This window comes from Argopecten irradians, chromosome 16, assembly GCF_041381155.1.
Source record: "Argopecten irradians isolate NY chromosome 16, Ai_NY, whole genome shotgun sequence".
NCBI classification, from domain to species: Eukaryota; Metazoa; Mollusca; class Bivalvia; order Pectinida; family Pectinidae; genus Argopecten; species Argopecten irradians.
The window spans coordinates 14,218,116-14,240,924 of record NC_091149.1 but is presented as its reverse complement, the minus strand read 5'-3'; the positions used below and the strand labels follow the sequence as shown (position 1 = coordinate 14,240,924).

At 34.3% G+C, this 22,809-nt stretch overlaps 1 protein-coding gene across 2 annotated transcripts; it reads left to right on the top strand.

The window, feature by feature from the left end:
• The first annotated feature begins 1,703 nt into the window (after positions 1–1,703).
• Positions 1,704–21,740, top strand: LOC138310294 (mucin-2-like). Of its 2 annotated transcripts, XM_069251431.1 has the most exons (10): positions 1,708–1,886; positions 7,331–7,419; positions 7,852–10,347; positions 11,047–11,162; positions 12,021–12,079; positions 13,137–13,330; positions 14,436–14,604; positions 15,500–15,691; positions 16,784–16,922; positions 19,556–21,740. In XM_069251431.1, exons 2-10 carry the CDS (start codon positions 7,341–7,343, stop codon positions 19,559–19,561), a joined length of 3,450 nt encoding a protein of 1,149 aa, XP_069107532.1. In that variant the 5' UTR covers positions 1,708–1,886; positions 7,331–7,340; the 3' UTR covers positions 19,562–21,740. The 2 variants fall into 2 exon arrangements, with proteins under 2 accessions (XP_069107533.1, XP_069107532.1); XM_069251432.1 differs by lacking the exons at positions 16,784–16,922; positions 19,556–21,740 and adding an exon at positions 16,042–16,182 and having other exon boundaries at positions 1,704–1,886.
• The last annotated feature ends 1,069 nt before the right edge of the window (positions 21,741–22,809 follow it).

The following is a 22,809-nucleotide window of genomic DNA, read 5'->3' as shown; positions in this document are numbered from 1 at the left end:
GGGGCAAAATGGGGAGGATAGGTATTACTAACAAGGCCTAAGAATCGATTGTAACCAAACGAACCATTCCACAAACTATTGAAAGCCAAAGCCCAGTGATGTTTCCAAACAAAAAATAAGCTACATTATCATTGTACATAAGTAGAAACCACAACACTTACAACATCACAACATATACAACCAAACAAAAGCAAGATCCCATGTAGAATGATGGTTCATTTCGCTCTTTTGCCGCAAAGCGTAGTGCACTAACGCGTGTTAATTAGGACCAGCGTTGTGAAAATAAATACTTTATTTATTTAAAGTTCTTTAGGAATTAATTGTAATATTAACGGGTAGTTATCAACTTTCAAAAATTGTCAAAAACTCTTCGAAATTATCGTTTTACAGTTACATTTTTCAGAGTCGTTTTGGTTACGGTATATACTTTTAAAGTAAATAATTGCATATAAAGAATTGACTGAAACTGTCATAAAAATATAGTGAGGTATAAATGTATCAATAACGAATTGTTTATAACATGCTACATTCATCACACACAAAAAATATTATGTGACTAATAAAATATATTGTCAGTACGTGACCGAGGTCGGGATGTTATTTAAACATTAAACTATCTTCCTATGGCATCTATGGTCTATATAGATGCCACAACTTTACAGACAATCTTCATAATGCGCGCTAGGAAGATAGTTTAATGCTTATATTTACATCATAAACTCATTTTAGGGTTTCCGCATTAAAATTGTTTAAGCTGGACCAGGAAAACCGCTTATCAACGACGATTTAATTCACAGGAAGGAACAACCATTTAGACGGTGATCAGTTGACGTCACAACGTCAAAATCAGTGACGTCATATTGGTCACGTTTTTGGCGTCAGTTATACCGTCATGTACTTCACTTTGCCTTGGTTAATATATATAGTAAAAGTGACAAGTAAATGTAAATATAAAATCTTAGCCCGAGACTGAGATAACCCGATCTCGATCACTTACAGGTAATTGATTTTTTCTCGCACCTCTAAGATATATCGAGCTGTGTTATTAAACCCCATCTATTCTATGCGCTGAAATTGTAAGAGTCTGGGGCCTTCAAGTTCAAACCACTTCATTTGCGCTCGCTTCGAATTCAGTCCTTCCGCGTGAACATATACAAAAAATGATGATCAGCAACAACCAACCATGCAATGTTAATGCTATTTCTAATAATATTAATTATATGGAGTGTGTGGCATCACCAATTCAATTATTACGCCACTTGTGTGAACTATTACATGAATTGGTTAAAATTCCGCCACAAATCAAGGTACCAGACAAACGTTTTAAATATAAATCAGCACTTTGATTGTATGATCATATAAATAGATCATTATCCAAACATTATCAGTGTGTAACAGGTCTAAAAGTAACTTTGGTTTGAAACTGTTTCAGTCCATTTTACCAATATGATAACCTTTCATATTGCATTCTTATTTACTTTGTGTCCAGCCTTGTAAATATTAGCATAAGGTTGAGTAATCCCTCTGACAGATTGTGACCTGGATGGATGGTGGTCGCTTTATCTCGGTCATTATCAGTTCCAGTATGACTAGTCGTTCACCGTACAAGCCCATGCTTAACCAAACCAAAGATAACACCTCGATTTAGATACTATGTCTTTTGTCTTTTTTCATAGCTCATGTATAAGTTCATTCCATGATAAAGCTCTACTGCTCACGTAGGGTATTTGGGGGACACACATACCTGAAACAGTCCCTAAAATAATCCCTGGCTACATCCCAGGTGTACCGCCCAGGTAGGGTTTCCCAATCCTACATAGCACTCCTAGTCGCTTCAAATTAAACCTGTCACCAGTGGATAAGGACATATTTGGCAAAACAAAAAGGTAAGCTACGTGTTAAAATTTCGACATTACAAAAAAAGTTTATTCTTTTTTCTATATATTTTATGTGCTTATGATTTAATAGCTGTTAAAGATTGGCTTTCTATATTCCAAAATGATGACTTACAATGACGTTTAATGCTTAACCATTGAATAATTCTATATTGTCAAAATGTTATTAATGTACCTTTGAATAAAAATACGTATGTAAAATATAATTACATCTCACGACAAAGAATGTAACATGACATATTTTATAGTTTTGTTTTATATACCTAAAGTGAAACTTACATGACATAACATGAAAGATAGGTTGCCTATATAGGTTGAACACTGGCTGTAAAAATATAAATTACTTAAAATAAATAATAATATGCGTAAATGCTTCGGAAACACTATATGATACGACAAAGTCTAGTGAATAGGTGAAGAGAAAGATGTCACAGCAAGTATTAAAATAGCCTATATAATTAATTTGAATCTTGTATTCTAAATATTTTTTTTACTAAGATACGCTATAAACAATTATGAGTAATCAAGCATGGTGTCATTCAAAGAATTGCATATGTCCTTATATGAACAGAACAACATTGCCGTATTTAGCGCTGTGTTTACTGCAGATTACATTTTGAATAAATTAATTCATGAGCCGTGGTGACTATTGGGTTAAGATGTCTCGACATATAACAACAAGCCCTACACCTCTAGTTCGCGAGTGCGAATCACATGTGGGGCAGTTGACAGGTACTGACCGCTTGTCGGTGTTTTTTTCTCCGTGTACTCCGGTTTTCCTTCACCAACTAACACGTCATTGCATGACCCTGACTGTTACCAGTACGTTAAACTTACAAAAAAAACAAATAAATAAAGGACGTTCGTTCGGACCTCCTCGGATCAATGAGTGCATTCGGAACAGCACATGAAAACTCTTTTGTGACTAAGATTATGAAGAATAGCGGTCTATATGATATCCGTCTAACGATATCTTACATTTTAACGTTAAAATCAGGATAGTATAGTCGTTAAACGGCGTATTTGTCGATATTGTATTTTGTTCGGTTTGCCTTGATACCGGGTGAAAATCAAAGTTTGTATGGTAGGTGTAAGACCTAGTTTCTACAACCTAGAAAAAAATTATATTGTCAGAGCTTTTAATTTGGCTAAGCTAATATATATTGAAATTACATGTATCTTTTGCAAATAACATAACTCATACAAACGGAGTGATATATGCCGATACCATTTGATAAGGTGAATAACATGAGATTTGATAACAATCAAGTGATTAAAACATTTTCTGTTAAACTCCGTTAGATTGTGAATAGTTGACACTTAATACACGTATGTTTTAAGGGAAATGCATAATATGATAAAAAAATGTTGTTGATTGAAATATTTCAGTCAATTACCAAGCTTTGAAAATATGTGTGTAAAATAGTATTTTGAGTAAAACAGACGGTAGGGTTATTGAGAGTACAATATTTCCAAAACCGCTCGGTCAAATTTCAAATAAAAGCCTTAATAAACAATACATCAACCAATCTTTCAGTGAGCAAACTTTAAAGAAAACTAAACGAGGAGAATTTTTTAGGCCTAACTGTATCGAACCACCTTAATTATCAGCTACAAATCATTACAGAATTGTTAAATCAACCTAATGGACATGTAAAAGGAATGAAATATTATACCGTATTTAAACAGAAAACCAATAACTAAAAATCGCTAATAACTAGGTGACCTTCGTTTGACCTTCATTGTACGGTTGACCGTCAATATTTATTTGTCAATTATTAGCTTTATTTCATATCCAATTATTAGCTTAATCAGTTTGCCAGCGGATCATATTATATAGGGCATATTTCGCCGTGAACCTTCCAACAACTCTGCAACTCATCTCAATCACAGATAAAAAAATCTATATTTCACATATTTTGTTTTATATATTGTTTCATGACTCCTGTTTATATAAAATGATTGAATTCTTAATCAGTGAAACTAATGGTATTGTGTCATATCTATTGTATATTATTGTATATACCAGAACATTAATTAACCCCCTTGTATTACAGTACATTTCTACATTTTTTTCTATAAACTTAATATAGTTGAAACATTATAATTGAAATATCTATTTTCAGCAATTTCATATTCAATTTTGACATAATTGTAAGAAAAATGAAATCGTTCTCACATTCTCCATCTCATGTAGATCATGTGTTAGCGTTGGTTTATTTTTTACCATCATTACTTGCTTGTTGGAAATTTTTTTTATGTGTTAATATTTGATATAAAATTAAATAGGCTCGACTTGCATGCCCGATTGCCTAATAAACACCATTGAAACATATAAACCATGTTTAACATATTTACTCAAGCCTCTGTGTGTTATCACTTCCTTATCAGTCGTAGAGTAGACTTGAGTGACAAAATATTCTAACCATTCAGATTTACTTTGGTGTAAAATCAATGAAATGTCGGTCAAGTAATTCAGTAGTATGTTTATAAATCTGTGTGAACGATATGTACATTGTATTTACAATCATTACGTATGCCTCGCCGGAGAATAAAAGTTTCCGTTGGTAAAGAGGATTATTGCAAAACATATATATATGTCTTATCATTCCGAAGATGATTGGAAAATAAAAAGTACAAACAATTTAAAAATGATAAAATGGAAACAGGTTGTTCCTTACATTATATGTTCTTGGCAATTTTTTTCGTCGTGTATATTAAAAACTACGATGTTATTACTTTGTATTAACAGTATTAAATAATTTATGTTATGTTTTACTTAACTACAGGTATTGATAACGTCACTTTAGTACACAAACATTATTAACTATTTAGACAATAATTGATGTCTAATCGTGTTATATAAATGATGTATAATTATGCTTACAAATGTATGATATGGAATGATATAAAAATTAAGTATTAAGTAGGAAATGAATTATTTGTCTGTTGTTGCCGGTATTACGCTTGTAGAATTTCAAATAATGACCCCGGGCTTTACCCTCGGTCATTATTTATTCTACTGAGGTAATATCATATAAATACTACCTGCATTACAGGGTGACGGTGCCTAGTGTCACCCCGTGGATATCACTGTCACCCGAGGCGAAGCCGAGGGTGACAGTGATATTCCGAGGGATTACACTAGGCACTGTCACCCTCTAATGCAGGTAGTATTTATTTTATTGTACCAAAAGTCTAGAAACAACACTAGTTTTCAAGTATTTGCAATCAACTGAAATATTTGATTTTAGCAAAAGTCGAACAGTCACCGTCGGCAGTAGAATAGCATATCAGTTCTACTCAGTAGCGCTAACTATCATTGCATTATAAAAAGAATACTCATAATAAGCATTTAGTGAAAATTCTTGTTGTCTTGTCGCTTGCGTTTGTTTAAATCTTAACGTTTTTGTAAATCTCAATGAATTTTGGTTTCGTCCCGTCGTCTGTTTACAACATTAGCAACGAAGACGCTTGAAATCGCATGTCTTCCGTTCACCTAAAAATCACCGACGAGTTCATAAAAACCAACATATAGTGCTTGGACGGTAAGCGAAAAGGCGTGCACGGAAAGCTCCGTCCTTAATTTAAAAAAAAAATATATTGATAAATAGACTAATTTGGCAAAACTATTACTAAATAGCTCCAGATAAATTTTGAAGCGTCGCTTCAAAAAACAAATATGGCGTCGAAAACAGAAACGAGTGCGCATCTTTTTCGGGTGGTTCATATTTTGCACTGTCAAAACTACACTATCACCCGCTGCTAGTGGGTTGCTATGAACGTGTCTATTGTTTCCTATTGTTCAAATGTTAACTGCTGTGTGAAAGTGTAAAATACCAAATATCTCTCGACCAATCAAAATGCAGGATTCTCACACGAGGTATAATAAAACACCATAATGATCCCAACAAAGGTCTGTAATTGATATTTATGAGGTATGCTTCGATTTCCCACTGTTATCGTTGGGTAATACATGGTCACGTGATGTTCGGCATATAACATATCGACTTGATGTTTTCATTTTTAGAAACACCGAGTCAATGTACTTTTGTGAACGTTGTGTTCTTCAGGGTGACGTTCTGTGGTCAACGTTTTTCTTGTAATTAACATGCACATTGGATAATATCTTTAACATTTTCCAAAGAATATACAAATCTAAAATTAAAATTAAGAACATTTGATTCGGTCCATATGGTATTATACCAACCCTGGTAGAAATAATTGATATATAAATTATTATGTTTTATGTGATTTTAATTAAATAAATATATCCACAGCGCATTGTAAAAAGGGAAAGTAAGACACGATAATGTGACTTTGCTATTGGACCTTTACTCACTATTTTTAACATTAAAATATTGCTCTCAATCGAAATAAGCTTGGGTGTGACCGCAGCTATTTAAGCATATAACGAGATCAGGGTACATGTATATCAGTTTGGACATCTATCCACACAAGGTGGGGTGTCACCTGTACTACATGATAGGTGAGAGGTATGTTTGTTTTATAGGGAACATCTCAGGTCATCGATCACCTTAAACAAACATTTAACTCACCTGGAAGGATTTATTTTAAAATACCAATGTTTCCATATAGCATTGCGTGGTCAGGTGAAATAGAGGTAGCAAGTTTGGATTTGACAAACGTGACCGTGGTTCGATTGTCCGTGTCATTGTACCTTTAATCAGACAAATTTTATTTTCGGATGTGAATGAGTTTCGTATACTGTAAACGTACTTCTGTTAGCGGTACTTTTATTTTAGAGCTTTTCGCGCAGTCTGTGATACGCTAATCCGTGTACAGCAATAAAGTTGGCAAAAGGATGTTTTCGATATTGCATCGAATTGCGCTAATTTGTATTCTCGCTAAATTTGACAGCGCTAAAATAAGTACTTATACAGTATTTTTCGTCAACATATTCACTAATATTAGTAACCACTAACTGTACTCAATTGCAATTTAAAACAAGCGTTATTAACCGAATCAAATCGACGTGAAAACGTTTGTATGAGAATGTTTTATTAAGTAGCTTTGCAATATGTGGTCTGCAAGATGTTGAAAACGTTTGATGTCCCTATCCGTCGTATCAACATAAGAATGAGTCTTACACTCTTGAGTTTTTTGGTTGGAGTATTATCAGAATGAGAATTGCAATCGTCAACAACCTTTTAAATTAAATTAACAGCAAGGGTTATTTAAGGACGAGCCAGGTTAATTGGCGGAGGAAAGTCGGAGTTGCCAGAGAAAACCATCGGCCAGCGGTCATTACCTGGCAACTGCCCCACATAAGATTCAAAGTCACAACCCAGAGGTGGAGGTTTTGTGGTAACATGTCAGGACATCTTAACCATTCGACTAATGGAATTAACATGCTATGATTGTTAGTGAACATTATTACACTTTGCAAGATATTATTATTTATTTAATTTCAGAAAAACCAAAATGCTCAGGAGCATCCCGTGTGCTCTAGTCATAGCCGTGTATCTGTGTCTGAAGTGTAATGCTATAACAGTTGACCCTGGTAAGAATTTATATGTTTTACATGGAAATGTTATCTTATTGTGTACTACACATTGCACCTCGTTGAACCCATACAACAAATATGGAAATAGTAAATATAACAGATAATGAAGAGAAATAGTGTGCTTGCTTTCAAATAATAACCTGATAAGCTGTTGATATATTAATCTATTATATACAATTAATCATGTATAACAATTCTTGATATCGCTATCATTAATATCAATTATTTACCCAATTCCAAATGTGTACGCTTGATATCTCATTTCTCATGTACAAGATGACTTGAATAATCTATATGTCATCATTATAATATTTATCCATCATCTGAAATATTTACCGTCAAATACTTGAATCGTTAAAAGCAGTACATCATGCTTGTGGTATGGAGTGATTGTTTATAATGTTTACATGGAAAGAGTCTCTATTACAGCGCTGGCGATGTGTTATGCTGTATGTCCTACCACTTCAACCTCAACTACCACTACATCCACATCAACTTCATCAACCACTACTTTACCTACACAAACGACTGCGACACCAGTGCAAACATCACTGGAAACGTCACCAGCCACTGTGCCAACTGCAAAGCCAGTTGTATCAACCGTGATATTAGCTGCTTCGACCACTGAGACGACCGAAACTCTAAATACTGCAACAATTAAAACAACGCAAGCACCGGAAGGTAATACTAAAACAACTAAAACGCAAATTAATGTAGGAAATAAAACAACATTATCGCCTTATACTAACACAAGCACAGCAAATGCAACATCAGAAACTAAAACGACTGGAATGCCTAGTAAAACATCTAATATAACAAACGCAATACCTGTTTCAACACAAACAAGTGGTTTAACGAACAAAACAACTCCTAATACACAGACTGCAGAGATTAATGAAACGTCATCATCGCCAATTACGCCATCGACTAAATCTACACCATCAAAAATCACAACAGCTGCAATCCCATCACCTTCAACAGTGAAATCAAATACGACTTCAATCAAATCTACAAGTTCATCACTGACACCATCATCGCAAACACAAAGTATAGTGACGTCGACCGAAACGGGCTCTTCTGTATCTAATAGTGCAGCAACACTTTCTTCTATAACTGATACTTTCGCAATGTCGTCTTCTATCCCTGGAGGTGTCTCAACGCTCTTACCTGATCATGTAACCGATTCTTCCAAATCTGACAGTGCGACATCACATTCAATTGAAATAGCTACAACATTTGTACCCAATAACACCACGGCCGGGGCGAAAATCTCTGTAACACCAGTTACGGTATCAACCACGGCTGCTGTGACCACACAAGTCAGTACTTCAGAAGATAAAACAACATCGGTTTCTAAACTCACAGAGAAAACAACACTTAAAGCACCAACACATACAACCATGTCATCTTTAAATGAGACTACACCAGACCACAAAACAATTACGACAGACAAATTGGCAATGACTACCGTAGCTGAATCTGACCCGCATATAACGACAACCGATAGTCTCAAACAAAATGCATCGGATACTTCAACAACGACTGGTTCAACCATTGTAAAGACAAACCTTACAGCCAATGAACTATCAAGTACAACAGATGCACATCACATTACCTCCATCAAGCCACTTGAATCCACGAATACCTCGTCACCATTTGCAGTCACTGACAAAACAATTAATACGAGTATGGCAGTATCGACGGATGCACAAACTACTGCTGGTCATCACTTGACAACAAAATTAAAACCTGACTTAACAACGCCGGGCTCGTCCTCGACCATAGCCTTAAGTACATTTAGGTCATCTTCATCGTTATCATCATTATCGTCATCAACAACAACAACAACAACTACACCACCACCAAATAAAGTCACCGAATCCACCACGTTATCTGCATCACCAACATATTCAAGTACAAATAAAATCACATCACCAAATCCACCACCACCCGAAGCATCACCAAAACCATCAACATCAACAACATCACCAAATTCTCCACCTCCTGCAGCATCACCAAATCCGTCAACATCAGCAACATCACCAAGAACAACATCAGTACCAGCGTCAACATCCGAAATACCAGCATTAGCAACACCGTCAATGTCACCAACAACACCATCACAACCATCAACAGCACCAACAGTAACAACGTCATCAAAACTTCCACCAACTGATGGTTCTGTAGCCACCAGCCCATATGCAATCACAGCAGAAACTGAATCCCCGTACACCAACACACAAATGCACACAGAAACCGCAGGTAACACTACTCCGACTGCAGTAAGAACGACATCGAAAGAAAGCAATTCTTCAGCCGCAACATCTATAACAACACACACTCCTACCACGAAACTGCCAGAAATGACAACATCGTCTAATACTTCTAATGTGTCGTCATCATATTCTTCGGAATATACAAAGAAAACTTCTATTCCGTCGTCTGTCACGACGATTAAAGCAGGAGCAGAAATTTCGTCATTAACAACCACTACTGTAGGAATGAACACATCCACAGTGGCAACTTCCAATTCTTCAACAACTCCCGCAATCACAACTCCTGCATCGTTACCATCTGATAAGGTCACAACTGAGGTTTATAATACTACTAATCAAACTGAACATGTATCAACAATAAAAGCAACAACAAACACTCCATCAACTGCAGCAAGATCACCTACAACTCTTCATACAACCACACATCCAACCATGGCGTCTACAACTGCCCCAACTACAAGTTCTAAAACAACCACAACTCAAAGCACGGCACCAACAACTACATCGATAGATTGCGTTGCTGTTTGTCTGGCGTGGGGAAGAACACCCATTAATAGCACAACATCATCTGTGACGTCATCATCACATGTGACAACGTCATCAGTGACAGCACCCCCATCATCATACGACAATATGCCACCACAATGGGGTAAGTTGAAAATTATATAAGTGAGCAATGAATTTTTTATTGTAGATGCGGTAAACCAACAAATGGTTCGACTAAATTTCGTATATTTCGCGGGCAAGTAGAAATCTCGAAATTAAGACGACGGAGGCATAGGTACATTAAAATCTCATTACTCTTAATCGCAATATGAAATTAAGTATATACATTATTGTAGGCCTATCAATCTAATTAAAATTAAACTTGTAATTCCGTTCAACTATACGATACTCTCCAATACAAGATCTAACAACACCTTGTTCGGGGTCACCTCAGCTTGATCTATGACCTAGAATCGGAACATCTTGGGACGTACTGTTAGCAGTTTATACTTCTGAGAGAGTCAAAAACATCGAAGATTCCGTAGGCGAGACACTGATTGGCTAACAGGGGTAATGCTGAAGTGACGTCTGACGGGGAGTTGTTAGATCTTGTATTGTAGAGCATCGTAATGGAGCGGAATTACAAGTCTAATTTTTGTTAGATCGATAGGCCTAATAATTTTGAACGAAATTCGTATACTGATATTTATGTAACTATAAATCATATTTAACCTCAGGATATGTAAGAACATAACTAAGCTTTCCTTTTGAATAAAATGTTTGATTTTTTTTGCAACACAAAAATGAATGTCACATGTCACAATATCCGTGTATTTTAGGTTGCTTATATATTTTTTTTCAGCGGTTGCCGTATTTCCGTTACATTTTACTATATCCTTTAACATTCCCTGGAGACCAGACTATGACCTAACAACAACCAACTTGTACATGGATCTGTCGAATAAAATTCTTGTCTTTGTGAGTATATACTACATGTTAATTTATCAACTCTGTCGGCTAACCACAAATATTTCTATCCACGAAGTTTTATGAAAGCTCCAAACCACGAAATAAAGTTAACACAAATATTCAAAGATACTCCACCGCCGACAGAGCATAAATGATATTCATCATTTGAACAGTAATTGGTGTTTAATCGTCTTTATATATATATGACTAGTTAACACAAAAAATAATATGAAATAATTTATTTTGCCTTTGGTGCACGCGCAATCAGTACTCATTCCATATAGGATATAGTGAGATGAATTTTTTTCGGGATGCAATTAATTTTTTTTCATATTTTTAACTAGAAGGAAAATTGGAAGCTCAAACTTTTCAATGGTGGTAATGGTGTAAAATAAGTAACTTTTGTAACTGAAGAAAAATACTAATTCGTCTGCATCTGTTTTTGATGGTGAAAAAATACCATTTGTCAGCCGTGGAACATCGTTAATGTTATACCGTATATCTATGAAAAAATTTGGTATTCGATTTTTCTCATTTTTTATGATTTCATGAAATATTTTAACGTGGTCTTTACCTTCTAATACTATTTTTCTTTATTGTATAGTAAAACATGAATTTACTGCTATTCATTGTACCTATCACGAAAAATCGAAATGCCGTAGATGTCAAGCTATATTGAAAAAGAATGTATTTCAATATTGAAATAAAACACTTTGTGCTTCGCATTTCCAGTGTAGTTCGATTTAATATTTACATATTTCAGACGCCAAGATAAAATATACATGTTAATTAACTAAACACCATACTAGATACCATGGTCTCACATATTTAGTCCTCAAAATACATTTTATATTCTCTCTTTTATAGTTAGAGGATGTTTACATACATATACCGGGTCTACGGAGCTCAACAATAATCGATTTGAGGTAAATATAAAAATGAGATTACATTGAACCTACTTAGCAAACCATCTTGCGACGTTTTCATTGCATACTTACCTGCAGGTAGGGCGTTAGAATTGTACCTGCTGCCCCTATTGCATGATCGTAAAAGGCGACTAAATTTAGGATCTTATCTTTTCTTTTCTTCCTAACTGACTTTATCTTTCCTACTGCCTTCCTTGGCACCGCCTCACTTTTGGCCTTGCGTTGAGCGTTCGCCCCTGTGAGGAAGGCTCTGGGTTCTGTCCCCTGGCCGAGACACACCAAAGTCTATAAAAGTGGTAGTTTCTGCTCCTGCTTAGCGCTCAGCAAACGGGGAGTGGGACGACTGGTTCGCCCGTTGTCAGTATAATGTGACCGGGTGGGGTGTGTTGCTTGGTGTCTTCGGCGGCATGCTTCAGTGATATAGCACTATAAAAAGGGCAATAGTTCCACTATACAAGAAGACATAACATGAATTTACCGCAGTCTCCCAAAACACGCACCTCGCACAACATACACGCAACACACCGCATACATGGGAGGCCGTCCTTACATGACCATAGCTGTTAATAGGACGTTAATTAAACAAACAAACAAACAAACATACTTACTTCATTAGCATTTCAGGTTTTGATTTGACCTATTTCTTTATAACCGTTCTCATCAAATAATTAGAAACGCTATATAGCACTTGATTTCCTTTTATTTGTTTCATAAATATCCTTATAAATAAGCAATTGGTTATTACCCCGAATTGATGGGAAAACAACTTTCAGATATCAGCACCTGACTAATGAAAGCAAAAACGTTTGACATTTAGGTTTAAGATGTTGTTATGGGATATGGATTTGAATATCCTAGAAAATATTCATGTTCACGAGAAGCAAAGTGTAATCCGAAAAGCCACGTAAGCGTAACGTTACTTAAAACAAGAATTTGTTAACATCTCAGAGATGTTCTCATCAATTAATTGCGGGATCCGATAACATGTATATTTACATAACGATGTGATTTTCCAATTAGACTCAATTAATCTATCAATCAGTTTTAATATTTACAGTGAGGGAAGTGTTGTTTGTACATATTCATTGAGTGTGTCGGCATATCTATACCGAACACTGGGAGCCTATAACGTAACTATGGAGAAGATCAACGAAGCACAAGAACTCCTTGAATCGCGACGTTCTGTGGCCAACATTGGCGAGCTTAGCGTTAACTACGTCAATAGACACAGAAAAACAGAGTTTGCACAAGGTTAGTAAAATCACTCTTGTAGATTAAATGTCGATGGGACACCTTTGTTTTTGATAATAGCTTGTTTATAAATCAACACCATCACATCAATATTTGTATGATTCAGCTTTTTTGTCTTTAAGTCATTTGGGATGAACTTCATGCTGGGCTGGTAGGCGTACAGTACGAGCTGTGTCTGCAAACATATTATGATTGTTATGCCAGCCTGACTCGAACCCTTGACCCCGAACGTACTGGTCCGCCGCTCTACCGTCTGAGCTAAAGAGGAAATCCTTCTACGGGAAGCTGGAGGGCGACCATATAACTATGTACAATTAAAAACTAAAAATTTTAAACGATATAAGATGGTAGTTGATAGTAAGGGAGACAACTCATTGTTGAATAATGAAAAATGATGAATGTCTCAATTTTTTAAGCATTTGAATGACCGTGACTTTAGTGACTGCATTATGATGAACAAGATGTCCCTTATACAGCTAAGAATAAATTAATTGATTTGTTTTAGAAAAAAAATAACAAAAGTAGGAAGATATGGACTCCTTATTGAATACAACAACCATTAAAGATGTTTAATGCTTCGTCTTGTTTTCTTGAAAATTGGCTGAATAAAGTTTTCTGTAACAATTGAGCTTCACGATTTATTCTATTTTATTTTTTGCGAAGATTTAAGGGCATTTCAAAGATTTGTTTACTTCATTACCATCTAAAATCATCTCAAAATTAATGATGACAAAGAAGGAAAAGATGCGCAGTGTATATATCATATCAGACAAGTAAATATTTCGATATACCATATAGCTAATTGTTATCTCGAAGAAATATTTTTGAAAAATATTGACTTGAAACGATGAAAAGAGTAATAAAACGGATGAACAATTTTGCAATTTGGCCTCCAGAGTATGATTATATTATCTAATGATTCTTTTTACTCGATCAATTCATTGTCCTGCTACATCGCGAACTTTGTGAAAATATTTTCTTCACAACAATAACTTCTTCACGTCACGAAAATATTACGTAAAATAGCCTAACGTGTGGTGATATATTATTATATTGGGTTAGCATTGATTTAATTTCATGGTGTTATCTTTTGTTTAATTCGCAGCCTTGAGGGATTCACAATCACCATGCAATGCTACAGACATATGTCCATTCGGCTACACGTGCCTACACACGTCCGAGGAGACCACATGTGTACACATGTGTACGACCGATAACCCGTGCCAGAACGGCGGCACGTGCTATATAAATGAACAAAACTTTGTTGGATGCAAGTAAGCATTACATCATTTTTATTATGTGAAGTAGTTAAATATCACATATAAGGTAAGAAACTAATACTATCCTATAGACCAAATATTTTGTGAAACTTGCAAGGCAATCTACCTCTTTACTATGATACATATAAAACACACATGGCCACATGATATATAATTGACAAGTACAAAAAGACAAATTAAAAGGAGACGGGGTTTATAAAGATTGAATGCAATAAACCCTTCGGAGAGCGGAGGCCGAATGCGGAATCTAGCAAGGTTTAGTCATGATGTTCCGAAGCTTATATTATTGATATCACATGAAATAGTTTGCATGTAAGCTTATTGCTGATATCTTTCCTTCGGAAGACGTCCATATATATATATTGAATTAAACTCTCTATGTGTTCATTGAAATTCATGATATTCATTAATTTGATAATACCAGAGTTATTTCGTTTTCTTATACGATCTTACTATTTATATCAACATGTCATGAAGATGTGTATCCCTCAGAATCAGATATTGAAATTAATAAAAACAAAAAGTCGTCGTGTGGCTATGTTTTAAGCTCTATTTACAAACTCTATTGGATAGGAAGGAGTCATATCGAAGAGACAGTTAACATGTCTGATATTTTCCAACAGTCATCCAGCTGGTTTTTTTTCGTGTTTTTTTTTTTTAGACAGCAATGCCGCATTTTAAATTTGCCATTTCCTCCATATTTGTCGATGACACTTCTTAGGAAACCTTTGTTCAGTCATCCATGATATGTCTTTGGCTACAGTTCGAATAGACAAGAAATATGAACTTATACAATACTTATGTAAAAATATAATGAATTTTGTTACACAGGAAAACGTTCTGTTCATATCTAATTACAATTGGTTTACTTTTCCTTGTCTTATTTCAGGTGTAAATCAGATTCAGATTTAGTATATTTCGGCGATTACTGCGAAAGCTCTGACGAGCGCCTGGCATTAGAGAAAAAGTACATAATAGTTATTGCCTGTGTTTCCGGAGCTATCCTCATCCTAATTTTAGTATTCATCAGCTATATTTGTTTCCGGAAAAGGCCATTCGATCGAGGAGAGTATAGTTTTCAGTAAGTGTATTCACAAAGGAATATAAAATATTTTATAGCTGTACAACGTTTAAAATTCACAGTTTATAACCTCCTACACACAACATAACTATCCAAGCTTATCAAGAGCTTTTGAAGTTGTCCATATTGGTCACTCCAATTATTGTCGCATGGTGGCATGATGTCACTCACGCAGAACTCCATATCCTTATTTAAGTGTAAAATTTTATTTTACCGTTTGCATTTTTTCTATTATGTTTTGTGATAAATTTATATAGACAAAGTTTATAAAATTGTATTTTTCGCTATCACATGCTTTCTTGGCTATAGAAGGAAAACTGTTTAATATTTGGATACTTTTTCATAACCAGTCTGATATCACACAGCTTATCAAACTGAGGGTACAGATATCAAGCCCTCTAGGACCAAGGGCTGATATCAAGGTTTGAGTGCTTATTTGGGGTGAGATTTCTAAATGGTCATGATATTAACTTGTTATTACACTATTTTAACTGTATATATCATACATGTAATTAAATAAAATCATGAAAAGGCTACCGATCGACGAATATTCAAAGGAAAGTTGTGTTTTAAATACAGAAAACCTGTGTTCCTGTGGAATAGATCACAAACTATTTCACAGCGAAAGGTAACTATTCCACAATAGTAGGTGATAATAGACTTTGCACCAACTATACCTCAAGCTATAACAATAAATGACATCAAAGCCATGTTATAATGGGTAATATAGCACGAAAGTAATAAATTGATTTTTATCGCCGTCGGTGGTGTTTAACAGGGCGGGGTGATTTCACATTCTTGATTGGGCGATATTTCACTAAATTGTATTTATAGTTCATCTGCAACTTGCATCCTGCCAGAGACATCGGACAGCCCATCTTACCCAATCACTTTATCCTACAATGTAACGATGGCTGAGCGGTTCGTCACACTCTCTTTATGCTAACCGTTCAAGAGGGGGTCTATATATGCAATGCCTGCTATCTTATCCCATTGACGGTGTTTTTGTACATTTTAAGAACAAATACATAAAAGCGCAGAATTCATCAAATAAATCTTATTCATATAATTCTTTTTCTGTGTGTTTTGTAGAGAATTCAACGATGCGTACTACTACAGGTCGACAAAGGAGGATGTTGATACAATACACAAGTTATATGCTGTAGATAACCAGGCTTATGATAACACATCACTGGATAATGACAATACAACTTCATTTAAAGAAGGCAGAGTAAGTATATATATACTATGTACTTGGGGCGGAATATACACGGTCATACCGGGATTCGAACTGGAGACCTTCCAAACACAAGCCGGAGTGCTTTATCAATTACATTACATGGTCGCCGATCTATAACCATTACGCTTATTACATTTTAATATTTTTTTCTGAAAACTGTTCCTCTGGACGAGGGGAAAGAAGGATTTACATATGTTGAATTTAAATGATCAAAGACACTTGGGACAATATGGCCAGTATAGGTTCAAAGGAAAAGATTATCACCGAGTGACTTTCCTTACCTGTATAAGCTCGGATAAGTTAACTCATCTTATGCTTTGAAATGGATAGTCATAATTCTTTTTTTCGGTGGTTGACCGGTCACCAAAATCTGTTAATTTGACGTGAATAGTTTACTATCAAAGAAGAAAACTATGACCAAATATGTGTAGATTTCGATTTTTTCTAAATCTTTTCTTCCAAAAATCTTAATTATTTAAAAACAACTATCCTTATCCCATCTTCATTGATAGAACCTCGAGTGTATACAATCATATCTAATATATGTTTTCGAGTGCTGTGTATGGATCCGTTAAAACAAATTTATTTTTAATGGGTGTGTCCAAAGATATTCAGCAACATACTTACAAAGATATAACAAACAAATACATATGTGTAAATACACAAGAATTTCGATTAATGGTTGTTTTTTCGTTACAATAGAAATCGTGATAATTTAAAATACCCTTCCTAATGAATAATGTATTGTAAATATTATATAAAACTACATTAATTGTAATAATTGACTCATACACAAAGAAAATAAAACTTATGTTTGAAAAAACTCAGTACATGTTCTACTTCCATTGTAATCATTAAATAGCGTAATTCAGACTTTTATTTTTGATGAGTGGTTGTCGTCATAAAAGTAATTGATCAATTGATAGCATAGCTGTGTATAAAAGATGACACCCTCGCACCCATTTACCTTACTATCAGTGGGTGCACTCTTTATCAATTTAAACAAACAACACGTGCTTTTTCAGTCGATATTTCACAATATTGATAATCACTTGTCACGATTACTATTATATAAACCAACCCAACCGAAGTGAAGTCTACTACAGAACGATTCTTGACATCCAAAACGTGACCATTATAACGTCACTCATATAAAATATGTAAATATGTATATTGGATCTTATAAATCATCGTTTATGATCTATTGTCTTGTTCACACCAAACCTAGCTTTCAGGGTGTATACATGTACAACTCGGTCATGTATCAATATTTCGGTGATCAAATTTTGGCAATCAAAGTGTTGTTCCGCCAAATTACGAAAATCGCAAAAAATATATCCCCATGAAAATAACCAGCAATACTATATATGTTATAACATCTATTGTCAATTAAATGAAAGAATTTAATTTTGTAGACGATCAATTCATAAGGCACTAGCTCGCGCAATATGAAAATTATCTGCAAAGCTCTCACATCTATACATACATTTGAAGATAGACTCCTCAAAAAGATAGTTTTTTAATGTTTAAAGTCCCACTATCTTTATCTGTCTTATTTTTTTCATGATTTAGAAGAATCTTGAAAAAAAAATCCTTTCGTAAATCATGCAGAGACACGGCTAAATCGAGGTCAAGATGAGCAATAATTATTCGGAAACTTTTGATAAAATCAAATAAATATTGAACATCGCTAGGTGGGTCCCACTTAGCCAAATAACCCGAAGTTAGCCGACATTGTAACGTCGTTGCCAAGAATGTCATGTGACTACCGTAACTACGTAACGTCTGTCCGAACTCTTCCGAGAACGGGTCATGAACTTTCCGACATCCGTTCAACAATAGTCGTAACGCCTATGGCGACCATTTTGACATGAAGGCATGTTTACAAGTACCGATTTTCAACAACTGCTGTAACAAAATTATAAAGAAATAAATGTAAATATTCTTTGATATACATTTTGTATCTTAATCTCAATTACATGGACAAAAATAATATAGTTTCAGTATCGGGGACGAATCTAACTTGACTTTTTGTTGATAGTTACGTATAGTGTGGCTTTTAATGTAGACTTTACAATATAAAATGTTTCTTTAGAAATGTAAATACAGATGCTAATTTTCCCGTATATTTGGCAAACACTTAAACTAATCAATAGGTTTTTTTCTTATGAATAAATCAATATAAATCAATCAAAACGTACTAGTTTATACTGACATTTATATTACTATCTCATACTTTGGTTCATATATTGTTAACCAATTTATTTTTGCGTATGTAGTCTAATGTTTCGCGTTTTATTTTTTTACAAATTTTTTTTTTATTTAAAATTACACAACATACATAGGACCATACATCCACATTTGTTCAATATAAACAAACACACAATAAATAACTACACAGCGAATACATATTAAACATTCTATTGAGGGTTCTTACTGACAATTGTGCATGTATATATGTTTTACGCTGAATACATAGGAGACCGTCCTTACATGATCATTGCTGTTAGTAAGATGTTAATTAATCAAACAAACAAACAATCATTCGCTAAACATTTAATGGCATGTCCGATATAGCTTTTCTTCCGGAAAATCACTAATATTCTCTATTGTTTTACTTTCAGATCTAACGGCTTTGGATGCAATAATAAGAACAGACTTTGTTGTTTTTCAAAATCGACATATTGAATTTCGAAGGAATGCTCTTGCTATAGTGCTGGGACATATACTCCACTGCCGTCATGGCGTTATGTTGGTTATATACCTGTATAACGTACACCTAGTTACTAATTTATCTCACCAGGGATACCTGACATAATCATCAATTTGTATACTAGTCCAATGGTCAAAACTCAAGCGTAGCAACTTATAAACGCTGAAACAATTGCCATCATCATTGGAACTTTGTCTTCGCAATGATATTACTCAACGAACTTATCATTGTGTAATATGCTGACTTGACTCTTGCAAGGATAATTGGAGTTGAACATGATCACTCGTTGAGTGGATTTGAGAATGATCATTTGGCCTAATACCATTTTTATCAGTGAGTAGTTTCGAAATTTAACATTTGGTCTAATACCATTTTCATGTTGAATGAATTCTAGATGGATCGTTCAGCTTAATTCATTTTCCAATAGTGACTGGATTCGAGACAGATTTACCAGCCAGCTGAGTTCCAACATCTAATCGAGGATTGACATATTCCGTCTTTGCACATTACAGAGTTAGCTCCCTTGCGGGTAGGTATCCATTATAAAGTCATTATTTTGTTGGCGCATTCACGTCATTTTCTCCGAAAAGTATGACGTTACACTCCTCGCAAAACCATGACGTCACAATCAATACCTACACGCAAGGGCAGATAACTCGGTAATATGCAAATGCAGAATGTCACTTTACTGCCGTGCTGACAAATATTGACCGCCGTTACATGAAAGTTTCTATTAAAGGCATATTTTGCTAACGATTTAAATATTTGTAATTGTATTTTCCCTTGTAATGATTTAAAGGACGGATCGATGGGCTATGGATGCTGTTCGGATCATATAAGCTTAAAATGTCATTTCCAAAGATAATTTTGAAAACATGCGTGTATTTTTATTTGAAAATAACGAGATTTACTGTTGTTGGTTTTTTTTTTATAAAGTTACGTTTTTAGGGTTCATATGTACAACCTCTACTTGATACTTGTTGTTGTCATTTTGTGATTTTGAATGGCGCGTCATACCAAAACAATGAGAATAATTCACGTACCACATGATACCCGATAATATTTGAGAGGTACTAGTTTCTCCAATGGTGATGGATCGTAACGCTTTGTTATCTTTGCTGAAACTACATTAGCGTGGGGCGTCATCGCACAACGTCATCCAATCACCAATAGATACAATAGTTCGGCATAAACGTTATCGTTATCAGGTAGTACGTGAATTATTCCTATTAAAATTAGGTTTTATAAGAAAATTCGAATCGTAGAATAAACTTCTAAATTCAGTAAATCTTATCTCACAAGTATAAAATGTAAAAAATGTGTTTGAGAAAGTTTTATGGTGACGGGCCTAGGAGGTGAATGGTATTGGCTTTATTCTAAGCTAAATGACCTTAATTCCCGTACCGTCTGCTTACTGTGACAGCAGACAACAACGTCTGAAAAACGAAAGTTGGAAGGGAGATAATTCAATCTTAGTAACTGACATAAAAGATTCTGACCAGATGATGAAATATATGATATATATGATATTACAAAGGAAACAAAGGAATACTAGTTATTCAGTTTGTTTATTTCATTATTTTCACTATAAAAGATCATTGAACTATTTTGGATATTTATTCAAAATGTTTAACAATAATCAAGACATGTGAAGAACATTCGTTGTCTTGCAAGAAATATATCTTGAAATGACGGTTGCTTCATTCCCAATGTACCTATAATCTTGCGATATAAAATGGTCGCAAACAAGACACGTTTTCTCTCTTGCATGAAAATTGTTGCAGCAGTTATTTAAAACAAATAATTATACTTACAATAGCTATCTATATTTTGATATTCAATTTCATTTTTTCTTCATACATAACACATAACAATATTTTTCTTTCTTTCTTTTTTTCTCATACATAACAATCTTTTTTTATCAATCTGAATAGTTGTCCGTTGATGATATATAGATCCCTTAAAATCCGACACTAAATAACTTTTACACGATATTAGGTTTCAGCCAGTATGTGCTGAATTTTCAGATCTCCCGATGACGCTTGAAGTTATATACAAATTGTTTCCAGAGAACATTAAAATAAGTGTAAATATTTCATGAAGTGTGTTCTAATATTTTTTATCCATTTCAATATAAAATAGTCATAGGCATGGATGTCATTTGAAATATTTTACGGATATTTCTCAAGGATTCATTTTATTTTTATTTCCATTCTTTTATTTTAATGCTCACTTTCAGTTTCAAGATATGTATCCCAATTAATCAATTATATGTGAGTTATTTTCATACTCACGAATCAAGAAGAGCTTTTATTATGTTTCCACCACAAAAACGTACAAATGGAAGCTGGAAATGAGTTTTGGCAGAACTGCTAAAATCATTAGATCTATATAGTGCTACCATGCAGTAAAATGAGTACAAACGGTCAGCCCATGAAGCCAAGTTGTGATCTACAATCATTTAGCATTTTCAAAATGATATAAGTGATATTGTAAAGTGATTTCTGCAGGTATGTTTCCATCTCAACACACATAAAGCATAAAACAATAATTTTACAGTGCATCAATTCTGTGTTGTAACTATATTTTATAAGGCATCATTCATGTTTATCTGTTCTTTTGAACGATTTTCACAACTCAATTCGTCATACCTGATGTTTTTAAATAGATTGCTGAAGAAAAATTGACATGTCAAAAGTTTTGCCTGGTTATGGCACATATAACTTTAGAGCGTAATATTTAATAAGCAGGAATCATATCATTAATAATAAAAAGCTTGATCTATTGGTAGACTTATATTGCGCACAAATTTTATTGTTTGATTTCCATTACACAAGAATACAAACCTCGAGTACAGCTTTCCCTGTATAGAGGACAACCAACTAAATAATTTTACACAGACCACAGTGTTAAAGTTTGTTAAAATTTGTAATGTATTATTAAAACAAAGGAATATTAGTTAGCTATTGTGTTTTATAATCAAATTCTAGTTTCTCATATAACACTAGATAAAAAAAAAAATTTGGGTCCTTTAGCCAAACTCCAACCAGGGTAGCCATGTTGAAATCAGACGCATTTTTCACTAAAAAAATCCTGAAATTCTAATGTTTTTACCTATTCATTATCAAATTTGATGTTTTCAACCTAAATCTCAATCTGAATTTC

Bases quoted from the DNA above. Each gene is read 5' to 3' on its own strand.
- LOC138310294 (XM_069251431.1), top strand. From the start codon at position 7,341: ATGCTCAGGAGCATCCCGTGTGCTCTAGTCATAGCCGTGTATCTGTGT. The intron at 10,348-11,046 runs GTAAGTTGAAAA...ATTTTTTTTCAG, and splicing joins CAATATGCCACCACAATGGG to CGGTTGCCGTATTTCCGTTA. The intron at 13,331-14,435 runs GTTAGTAAAATC...TTTAATTCGCAG, and splicing joins AAAAACAGAGTTTGCACAAG to CCTTGAGGGATTCACAATCA.